This window comes from Odontomachus brunneus, unplaced genomic scaffold, assembly GCF_010583005.1.
Source record: "Odontomachus brunneus isolate Ranch 3 - 2012 unplaced genomic scaffold, Obru_v1 Obru_scaffold_408, whole genome shotgun sequence".
Classification (NCBI taxonomy): Eukaryota; Metazoa; Arthropoda; class Insecta; order Hymenoptera; family Formicidae; genus Odontomachus; species Odontomachus brunneus.
The window spans coordinates 6299-17878 of NW_022639858.1; the positions used below are offsets into that span (position 1 = coordinate 6299).

The following is an 11580-nucleotide window of genomic DNA, read 5'->3' on the forward strand; positions in this document are numbered from 1 at the left end:
ATTTTAAATTATTTTGAAGTCCTTCTCGTTCTATAGTTATAGAGAGACTGAAGAGCTTAGGATCGGACTTAAGAGGTTGGTGAAGGTTTGGGAATGTAACGTGACACTTAGGTCAGAGGATATGTTAGGAAACAAACCTTTATCTTCCCAGTATCTTATTTACGATTTTTAATGTTTTATCTTAGTGATCCAATTGTTGTGTATATTGTTTGTTTTTTATAAGTTTGATTAATTAATTATAACTAACTGATCGATTGTATGACTAATTGACTGATTCCTTGTCTCTAGTCTGATTTCTATTAGAATTAATACTTCTTGTTTCTAGTTTGATTTTTGTCTCACTCTCTGAGGTGTGTGTGCAGTCGCACCCGTTTTTATAGGCAGGTGGCGAGATACCCCCGCGTGAGTTCTCACCACCTTTTAGTAGAAGGGGGAAGATGCTTCTCACGACATGTGAGTAATAATCAATAGTGAAATTTTGACACCTTATTATCAGTCCATTGTTCTTTGACCACCCAGGGCATTTATTGCATTCCTGGTGGTAACAAAAGGTGCACTCGGTCGAACTGAAGAGAAGTTACGTCGGACGTAACACCGAATCCCACATATAGAGGGTATTTTATTATAAATTCGGGAAATTATTACATCGAGGTTCGCGCGTCACTGAGACCACTTCCTCCGAGGCCCGTCACACCGACCTTACCTGTTATTAGAGAGAAACCAAAATATACTGAGTTACTACCGAAAGACCAAAAGATTTCAAATTCGAACTTAGATTTGCATTAGGAATTAACTAGTAGTGAACAAGCCGTAGTCGACGCCTTTGTAAATGTACTTAAAGACAACTAATAAAACACGTTCCAGCAATTAAACTCTTTTCATTTCTCAAGGGTCACACGCCACAACCAAGTTTTAATAAAGATACATCCAATTAGTATTTTTCCTTGATTTTTCTCTATTTAGTAGACTTTCTTTTATTATTGATTCATAATCTAAAGATTATCAATTTATAATACTAGCCGTGCGGTACGCAGCGGTCGTCGAGATGAGTGCTCGGCGCTGCAGGGACCTGAGGACCTTCAGGTCACTCCCCGCGCACAGGTCGGCCCACCCCGCGGCGGCGTAAGCCACCGTCGGTGCGAACACGCCCCGGTAAATCGCAGAGAGCGCACTGAAGCGCAATCCCCACCGACATCCTGCCATCCTAGCTAATTTACTAAAAAGCGACCCGACCTTGTCGCTCAAATATCTACAGTGGGAGGATACTCCCATGTCCCTGTCGAAATGGATGCCAAGATACCTAACTGTTTTCTTAAACGCGATCTTGTCATTTTCTAAACGAATGGTCGGTGGTCTTGCCGCGAGATCTGTCTTTTTGGCCCAGTGGGCTTTCCGCTTTCGATCCGGACGCGCTCCTCCCCGTCTACCGATGGGAGCCTTCCTGATCGGTTCGCTCCTGAGTACAATTGCCTCAGTCTTGCGCGATGAGATCTGGAGTTTGGCTCCCTCGCACCAATTCCTAACTATATTTGCTACTTGTTGCCCTCTTTCTTCTAATTCTCTACGCGAGTCGCCTTCGACCGTGACCAAAAGGTCGTCAGCGTACGCGATAAAGGACCTACCTATTTCCCTCTCTAGTTCGCGGAGCAGCCCGTCGAACATAACTGTCCAGCACGCTGGAAAACAGAACCTTGAGGGCAACCTCTACTCGCGTCTTTGGAGACTCGAATGTCTCCAAAGGACACGCTGACCTTCCTATCGCTAAAATAACTGCGGAGAACCTGGAAGATATTTCGAGGGCAGTTTAGTCTCTTCCAGGTCTCCAGGACTAGTGGCCACCAGACATTGTCGAAAGCGCCAGCTATGTCGAAGAGCAGCGCAAAGACGTACCTCCGCTCGGAGGCGGAGACCATCCGACGCAGCTCAACGATCGCGTCCTCCGTCGACCTTCCGGCCATAAAGCCGAACTGCCGATCGGAGAGTCTCCCCGGCGCCATCGATGTCCGGTCGAGTCGCTTCTTCAGAAGCTTCTCGAAGAATTTCCCTACGACGGAGAGGAGACAAATGGGCCTGTAAGATTTAAGGTCCTTCGCGTCCTTACCCTCGCCCTTCAGAAAGACTCTAAGTGAGTCCTCCTTCCAGATCGAGGGAAAGACGCCCCATTGAAGGCATCCGTTGAAAAGCCTAACAAACTGACCGGGGATTACCTTAATGGCGGCCTTTAGCGCTGCAACCTCGACAACGTCCAGGCCAGGCATCTTCCTGACTTTCAGGGTTTTCGCGACGGCGACGATTTCTGCCTCCGTGAAGAACGGGACATCGTCTCCGTCGGGCACGATGAACGCGCTTCCTCTGATTTCACGCTGCCTCGGCGTGTCGTCGTTCTCCCGGTCATCAGGGACGTGCCCCTCCAGCAGGTGCCTGGTGGTCTCCTCTATGGTATTGGTCGAGGAGCCATCGTCGCGGCGGAGGCTGCTGAGCACTTTGTCCACTCGGAGCTTCCGGGCCTCGCGTTTGTACACGAATCCCCATGGCTCCGAGTTTCCCACCTCCGTCACGAATTTCCGCCAGCTGTCACGCTTCGCCTTCCGCACCTCCCTCGTGTACCTCTTCAAAGAAGAGAGGTAGGCACTTCGGCCGGAAACACGGAGCGGCTCAGCGCTTTCCCGCTGGAAGGCACGCCGTGCCCTATAGACGTCCTTCTTCAGGATCGTCAATTGTTTCGTCCACCACAGGTTGGACTTTCTAAAACGCCTCTTCCTGGGCATTGCCCGTTCCGAGGCTTCGACTAAAACCTGAGAGATGGACCTCGCGAAGCCCTCCACCCCTCCAGCGGACTCCAGACTGAAGACCTCGAGTCTCGACGCCGAAAGGTCGACGAGGCTATCGACGTACTTCTCCTAGTCGGCACGACTCGCGTCGAACCGAGAGTTGGAGGTAGGCCGGTCATTGCCTCTGACTCTCGGCACCCTCAGACGGATGTCCAGGGCACTGTGGTCGCTCGTCGTCCAGACGCACCTGACCTTCCACTCGCCAAAGAATTGGCTCATGGCCGGAGTCGCCAGGGTCACGTCAATATGTGACGATCCCCATGACGTCCAGTAGGTCGGCGACTGTCCGGGAGCGTTGAGGATTTTCCATCCGCAAGCGCGGGTGAATTTCTCGAGCTTCGCGCCCCTATCGTTCACCTTGCGGTCACCCCACATGGGGGATCGCGCGTTGGCGTTCACCTACCAACAATCTCTTCCCCCTCAGCGAATGAAACACCGACTCAAGGTGCCTGAGGTGCCCTTCAATCTCGTCGCTGTACTGGATGTAGCACGATGCGACGTAGAAAAAGAAACCGGGTGCTCGCACTTCCGCACACGCACAGTGCGCGGTGCTGAGCTGCGAGATCTCCATGATATGGAACGAGGGGGTTGAAACAGCCCACGGACGTTCCGAGCGTGCAGCGGCAACCCTCGTTCCCTGCCCTAAACCGAGAATGGCGAAGCTCGAGCCTTGCTTGCCGACGTGCATTTCTTGCAAGAGCAGGACGTCCAGTCGCTTCTCGGCTACGAGCTGACGGACTTCGCCACTAATCACAGCTGAACGCCTCATGTTCAGCTGCATAACCCTAATGTCCATGGATCTTAACAATGGAAAGGAATCGACAGAAACTGTTTGAGGGGGCATTGCGAGCGAGCGATCACGATTCGCGAGCACGGACGCGGGTACAGACGCAGGCGCAGACGCGGACATGGACCCTACACCGATTCCTACTGTATTTTGCCTCACTCGATCCGGCGTGGCATTTCGTCGCACCTAACCAGCCTAATCGAGACAGCGCGAAGGCTGCGACCTTGAGCCAAAGCTCCAACGGCGGTAACCCGAGCCACCGGCACGCCCGCCGCAGACGCGCCGGCTTGGAAATCGTCACTTGGCCTTTCACTCAATGACGACCTTGGGGGACCTGGGACCATAACCCCCCCATGCCGGCGCGACGTTACCGATCCGCCGCAGGTAACGTTAATCCTACTGAAGCTCATAATTGAATAATTTGGGGGTATGTCGGGACCCCCCAACCCGGCGGCCCTTCAGGCACGCTGCCTCATGAGAGGCGAGGAGATGAAAAAGAACAAGAAAAAGTAGAAGAAGAAGAAGAGGAGAAGAAAAGGGTCGCAGTGGAGAATGGTCAGAGCCATGCCTATACCGCATTACTCCCCTTCGAACCTGAAAAAGTAAAATACCCTCTGTTCCGTCGACTCTGCCGCGGGGAGCGGAGGGCCCGGTAGGTTGCTGCAGCGGTCCCTACCTCCCCTCCCTGCATCAAGGATGCAGTGAAGGGAGGCGGAATGCGATAGGCCGCCAAGGATAGGGGAAAAGGGAAGGCGTTTGGAGAGTTTAGGTTAGCGCCGCTAGCGCCATGGCGGTCCCGCCTAGGTTCGACGGCCGCGGCGCCGAGCCAATTACGTGCTCGCGGCAAGCTATGTTTTCTGCTGTACCTGAAAGAGAAGAACTTCCGGTTCCGTCGCCCCGTCCGCCGAAGCGGAGGGACGCAGGGCCCGGTAGGTTGTTAAAGCAGCCCATGCCCCCCCCTTGCATCACGGATGCAACGAGGCGGGGCGAAGGGCCACCTAGGGTGAGGGAAAAGGAAGTTGGTGAATTGGGTTCTTCGCCGCTAGCGCCATGGCGGTCCCGTCCAGGGCCGACGGCTGCGGCGCCGAACCAATTATGTGCTCGCGGCAATGCTGTGTAATTCTCTGCACCTGAAAAAAAGAGCCCCCGGTTCCGTCGACCCTGCCGCCGAAGCGGAGAGACGCAGGTCCCGGTAAGCGGCGAAGCAGCCCCTGCCTCCTCCCCTACATCATCGATGCAGCAGAAGGAGGCGGAGGGTGATGGACTGCTGCAGGGTGGGATACCTCTCCGAGAGGTGTAGGGAAGGGAGAAAGATGGCGGAAGGTAGCGACGCGACTGGACGGCACCTTTTCCGGTACAAATACCCGGCCCAACTCGGCTGTCTGCACGGATTTCATACCGCTCGAACCGCTCAGGTACCGGTGCTACCAAGTCGTCGCCCTGTTCCACTCCCTCTGGAAAGGGAAGGAAGCGGCACGGCCGGGAAGCACTCCTGCTCGCCCCAGTGCTCGGACAGTGTGGACTGTCTCTGCGGATTTCATACCGCTCGAGTTCTCCGGACACCGGGGTTCGCGGGGGGCGCCACCGTTCCCGTTACCGCTGGGAAAAGCCTTTCTTGGCCCCACGTCTCACCATGGACTAGGCACGTGGGCGGAGGGAAGAGTCCGCCCTTTGGGGCGCACGGACAGCCAGGGCCCCGTGGGCCGTCTGGACGTGGCGGCGTCCAGACGTTGCCCGACCTTCACCACGCGGAGGTGGGGTTGGCTAATGAGAGCAGCGGGGGATGCTCGAGGCATGCCTATATCACGCCGCTCCCTTTGAGAGTCGCCAAATTCCGCAATGGCACGGTGGTCTCGGATCGGTAAATTTCAATGGGATCCCTCTACGCCTCTACGCCTCGGCTTATCTGTTGATATGCTCGGGTGGCCGGATGCCGTTATGCGCGGTGGCGTGATGCATCGCGGTGCGATGATGTCATACTGAACGCGTTCGTTCGTGTCTAAGCGAGTTCGCTCCGCGAATATTCTTATACTATAGGGTCGTACAATAATTATGGTTTCTTAATTTGTAGAAAATAATAATGACAATGTACATTTCTATATATTCTTCCGCTAATCCCCTCGTCATGTATGGCTTTCTATTAATTATTTCCCTGCGGGTGTATATCAGTTGGACACGGGGCAATTGGACACAGTCCAATCACAAGTCGCTGTTCCAAGGGACCCTACAAATGTCTCTAATCACACGGTGCTGTGATTGGCTGTGTCCAAATGCACCGTGTCCAAGTGCACCGCTCCCTTTCCCTGCTCCTTATATGTGTGCCATTAACACTACTGACATACTAGATTTTAATTTTAGCCGTCTTTGACGATTGAATTAGTAAGACTCGTCGTTGGAATAAAATATTTCGTGTACTACTTCTCAGGTTAGCGCAAATCGGCCTCAGGTCAATGTGGTATTTTAGCATCGCAGTGGTCGTAAAAATTTAAAGATTTTTGGGACCTGGGAGCTGAGACGTTACAAAGAACGGTAATAAAACGGTAAAGAAACGGTAAAAAACGGTAAAGAACGATAAAGAACAGTAAAAAATTGTAAATAACGAGAATGAAACAGTAAAGAACGGTAAAAACGGAAAAGAAACTGTAATGAAACGATAACGGCTACCAAAAATCGTATAAACGATTACCGAAACGGTATATTCCAATATTTATATCAAAAGTGCAGTCCAAAAATATTCATGTAAGATCTCTGTCTCTCTCTCTTATGCATCACAATGTAGCATTTTAGTGCTGTCGCATTGATTTGTGGTTGACAGTAAGATGCGCAGAAAATGTGAAACCAAATATTATCATGAAAATCATAGAAGTATGCATATTTTGCACGTTTTGAAACATATAAAATCATATGTATTACATCGGCGCATAGTTCAGTCGAGACCCAAGCAGCAACAGATACGGGGACACAAGCAACAAATTGAGCAACAAAATGAAGAATAAATCAAGAAAGATATCCATGGTGCAGTTTTTGCGTGACAGAGAACTCGGTTTGCGAGGAATAAACAATGTGGTGTGAAGGAAAATGTTAAAGTTATCAAGTTCTAATCTCTAAAAAGTTGGCTTCATAACTTAGTGCAGGAGCATGCCAATCAGATAGTGGAAAATGCACATATGATTACGACTGAGAATGCAAGTGAGAGAAACACTAAATTGAATGAGCTTGTAATGCACCCAGACATCAGAATGCTAAAGAACTATAACCTTCAAAATTTCTATATAAAAATTCCAGCAGTTAGTGGCAAGTTTACACGTATAGTGTTCTTTCATGACATACATTTATATGATGATTTGTTGATTGCTGATTTGCCAATTTTTATGATAGAGCGACACGATAAACGCGAACTTTTTATGTGTTACCGAGACAGTTTACAGTGGCCAAAAATAAATAAAATTAGTTGGGACGATGAGTGGAATGAATTTATGCTTTACACCAATAAAATACGACGATGTCCGTATAGTGAGTCGAATCTGATCCTCATGTTAACACATTAATTGACAGATTGAACGATAAATTGAGAAATTCTCAGTGTAATCTTAAGTATCACAATGCAACATTTTTTGTGCTGACAATGTGTGGATGTGGATGACTGCGTGTGCGACATATGATGTTACTATTAAAGAACACGTTAGGCTATGCTGATTTTGCACATTTGCAACCCTCTCCAAACGAGGCATGTTTGTTAGACCGAGATGGTGATGGACCATATAAAAGTCATCCAGGAGTCGCCGACAAATAGTCAAAGTTTGAGTCGTGTACGCGGAATTCGAGGTGGTGTTAATTCCGCTTCCGCCGGTACACCCAGCGCAGGGCTCGCGAACATGGGCTGATTACCAAGGACCGACTTGTGATTGTGATAATTTAATAAAGTGCGATAGTTAAACTTAATACAGTAATATCAACTTTTATTGTTGGATTACAATAGCCACAAGTGACTCTTACACACAAACAGACTTTGCGAGAAACGAGCGGACACGTGAGGAAGCAGTCGTTACTGCTGAGATGAGATCGTGGAGTCAAATTTCGTTATGAGATCGGGATACTGGCTTCGTGATCTGATCGCTCGACTTCTTGCGCGATCATTTTATAAGTGTCGCGTCGGCTACGCTGGCCGATCTCATTGGTTCCGATGTCGCGAAACCGTCGCTAGAGTTAAGCGAGATCTTATTATGGTCGAGACTCGGCTCTGAAAAACGATGATGTAGCGTTATTGTGGTGTGCTGCCGATTCCACGTAATCGCGCCGAGATTCGCCGAATCATGTTTTGATTCAGCAGCACAACACATCGCTCGTGAGACACTGTTGTTATGCGGTCTCCTAGCTCATTTGGTCTTATTATTCGAATGCTTCAAGAATATTCCTAGAGAATATTCCAGAAGCAATTTGAGGTAACCGAGCCGAATCCCGAACATACCGCTCGCCTCAAAACTCGCATTTCGAAACGAGTATACAGGGCCGCACGAGACGTCGAGTGGCCAAGAAAGATCTGAGCGGTTGCCGCCCGCCTTGCGGCGATCCCCGTGTATCATTTAATGACTTAGAACATTTGATAAAATATGATATAGTGATATCATATTGATGCATGAAGATACAAAGAAAACGAATGCAATTTAGAAGAAAAGAAAAGAACAACGGAAGCACGCTATACGCAACTAATAACATACAAAAGGAAGAGAAAGAAGAAGCAAGAGAAAAAAAAAGAAATTGAAAGTCCTCCAGAGCGGATGCTAACACAGAGGGGAAAGAGGTCGTATCTCTTTCTTCCTCTTGCTTCTCTTGGACATATCTGGAGCTTAAGACGTCTCCGGTTCGCCCTCAATCGGCAGCACGCATATTTTGACAATCGGTCGCAAGTATTCCGCGGTGGCCGTTTTGACGGTAACGACACGCGTTAACCCGTCTCGTCCGGGGTGACACCTCGTCACTCATCCCAATTCCCATTTACACGGAGGCAGTGCGGGATTGCGAAGGAGGACGAGCTGCTCTACCTTGATCGGCGGCTGAGTCCGTCGCCATTTGCTCCTTTGCTGAAGCGTATTAATATAGTCATGAGCCCATAGTTTCCAGAATCGCTCCGAGAGTTGCCGAATGAGCTGCCATCGAGTGAGACGGTTCTCCTTAACGTTGAGCAGTGAGGGCTCAGGGCTTGCAGTTATCGCGGATCCGATCAAGAAATGACCAGGCGTCAACGGTTCATAACTATCGAGAGTGTCGTTCAGAGGTGCAATCAGACGAGAATTTAGACACGCTTCAACCTGATAGAGTAGAGTTGTAAACTCTGAATAGAGAGTTGTAAACTCCTCAAAGCAGAGTGCATGATCTTTCAGAACGCGGCGCAAGTGATGTTTTAGACTTCGAACTCCAGCCTCCCATATTCCTCCGAAATGTGGAGCTGCTGCTGGGATAAAGTGCCATGTGATATTATCACTAGCCGTCGCGTTCTGAAAGTCCGGATCATGGAGAGCAGCTTGATAAGCACTGCGCAACTCACGGTCAGCTCCGACAAAGGTAGTTCCGTTATCGGAATACATGTCTTGCGGCAGTCCGCGGCGAGAGCAGAAGCGAGAAAACGCATTGAGGAATGAAAGCGTCGCGTAATCAGAGACTAATTCTAAATGAATCGCTCGCGTGGCTAAACACACAAACAGCGCTATATATGCTTTTCTCGTGGTAATGCCTCGTCCTGCGGACGGCCGCACTCTTACCGGGCCCGCGTAATCGACTCCGCAGTGCTGAAACGCGCGAGACGGAGTTTTTACTCGTGCTATAGGAAGTTCACCCATGAGTTGAGACGGGGTAGCAGCTCGCTCACGAGCGCATACCACACATTTGAAAATGATGGCCTTGACGAGGCTGCGGGCGCGAAGAATCCAAAACTCGCTTCTCAACACACTCAACGTTAGCTGTAGTCCGGCGTGTAAGGATCGGTTATGAGCTTGTTTGATGAGCAGAGTGACGAGGGGATGAGACGCGAGGAGAATTGGATGTCGACGATTATAATGAATAGGCGCATTTCGCAACCGCCCGCCTACTCGGAGGAGTTTGTCTTCATCGAGGAATGGGGATAACGATGAGAGAGGAGTTTTAGGAGACAGTGTTCTGTTTTGAGTAAGATCCCGAATTTCGATAGGAAACAGATTTGATTGTATGCGTTTGATCCAGAACTGTCTGCTCTGATTACATTCCGCTGCGGTGAGAGCACGAGTTTTAACCGCGATAGTATTAGAGCGACAGGGCGTCCTGCGAAGGCGAGATATAAATTTAAAGAGATATGCAGTAATGCGAATGAGTTTTGGCCACGAAGAAAATCGAGAAGAGAGATCATCAGTGGTTTGGTGATTTGCAAGATAAACTGCTATGACCTTTGCTTCCGGCAGCGGCTTGTCGTCGACAAATGATGGAGACTTTGGCCAGTGGAGCTCAGAGCGCGACAACCACGAAAGGCCCTGCCACCATAACGAGTGAGCCAGCAGCTCCTTCCCTATTAAACCCCGAGAGGCACAGTCCGCGGGATTGTCCTCCGTGGGAACGTATCGCCACTCAGCGGTGGACAACCGTGCCTGCACCTCGGCGACTCGGTTAGCAACAAACGTTTTCCACTGCGATGGGTGGTGCTTAAGCCACGATAACACGATCGACGAGTCCGTCCAGCAGAAGCACGAAGTTATTCTCGTCTGAAGTGATTTGTTAACGAAGTCGAACAATCGAGATAGTAGAACCGCTGCGGATAGCTCAAGACGAGGGAGAGTAAGCGGCGTCAAAGGAGCTACTTTAGATTTGGCCGCAACTAATGAAACGCTTACCGTGCCTGAATTGGTAATCACCCTTAGATAGATCACCGCTGCATACGCCTGAGTGGACGCGTCGGAAAACCCGTGAAGTTCCGCTTTAAAAACATTTGCATCCAATCTGAGCCATCGGGGAATTGTGATGCTGCGTAAAACTTCAAGGCCCGAGTAGATGAGGTTCCACCGTGATTGAAGTCGCGAAGGAACCGGATCGTCCCATTCTGATTTTTCGCGCCATAACGCCTGCATTAAAATTTTGGCCGCAACAGTGATGGGGGTTAGCCACCCTAACGGATCGTACAGTTTGGCGATTGTGGAAAGAATGGATCTTTTACTGTCGGAAGCGGGAGCAGAGGGTGAGACGTCTATCTGGAATACGTCGAGGGACGGATTCCATTTGATTCCCAGGAGCTTGATCTTTTCATTAGCTCCCAGTTCCTTGGAGCAGGCTAACCCGTGGTCGCTCGCGTCAATGTCCGACAGGAGATCAGTCGAATTACTAGTCCACTTTCTTAATTCAAAACGACCCTGTCGAAACAGCGAGACTACTTGATGATGAATCTGCCTAACATGGGACTCGTCATCGTCCCCGAACAGCACGTCGTCGACGTAAAGACTGTCGCGAAGGACCGGAATCGCCAAAAAAAATGAGGACCCTTCGTCTGCGACTAATTGTTTAATGACACAAAGAGCTAAGAATGGAGCGCAAGTCAGCCCATATGTGACGGTACGAAGTTGATAATCCAAAGGTGCGTTGTTAAGCGACCGATTCCAGAGAATGCGCTGATAATTGCAGTCGCGTCGATCGAGAGCAATCTGGCGGTACATTTTTGCGATGTCGGCAGTGTATACGAATTTAAATTACGCCATTGAGTAATTACCGCCGAAAGATCATTTTGGAGTTTTTCACCGCAAAGCAAGTGGTCGTTTAAACTCGAACTATTAGTGGTTAAACTTGAGGCATTAAAAACGACTCTCAAATGCGTCGTCGCGCTATCCGTTCGAATAACCGGATGGTGAGGTATGTATACGCATTGTTCGTCAGGATCCGAGGGTGTTAGTACAAGACGCATATGACCTAACTGTTCATATTCTTTTAAGAACTCGTCATATTCTGCGA

At 49.7% G+C, this 11580-nt stretch overlaps 1 protein-coding gene across 1 annotated transcript; it reads right to left on the bottom strand.

Annotated features, from left to right (window-relative positions):
• Positions 1 to 9894: 9894 nt before the first annotated feature.
• Positions 9895 to 11288, bottom strand: LOC116853650. The gene is made up of 3 exons (XM_032834794.1): positions 10476 to 11288; positions 10035 to 10346; positions 9895 to 9912 (listed from the first exon to the last, which is right to left on the bottom strand). The coding sequence occupies exons 1-3, from the start codon at positions 11286 to 11288 to the stop codon at positions 9895 to 9897; spliced, it is 1143 nt and encodes a 380-aa protein (XP_032690685.1).
• Between the last annotated feature and the right edge of the window lie 292 nt (positions 11289 to 11580).

Excerpts from the sequence above, each read along its gene's own strand:
- LOC116853650 (XM_032834794.1), bottom strand. The coding sequence starts at position 11,288 with ATGTACCGCCAGATTGCTCTCGATCGACGCGACTGCAATTATCAGCGC. Across the intron at positions 10,347-10,475 it reads TGATTACCAATTCAGGCACG|ACGAGAATAACTTCGTGCTT; the intron begins GTAAGCGTTTCA and ends AAATCACTTCAG.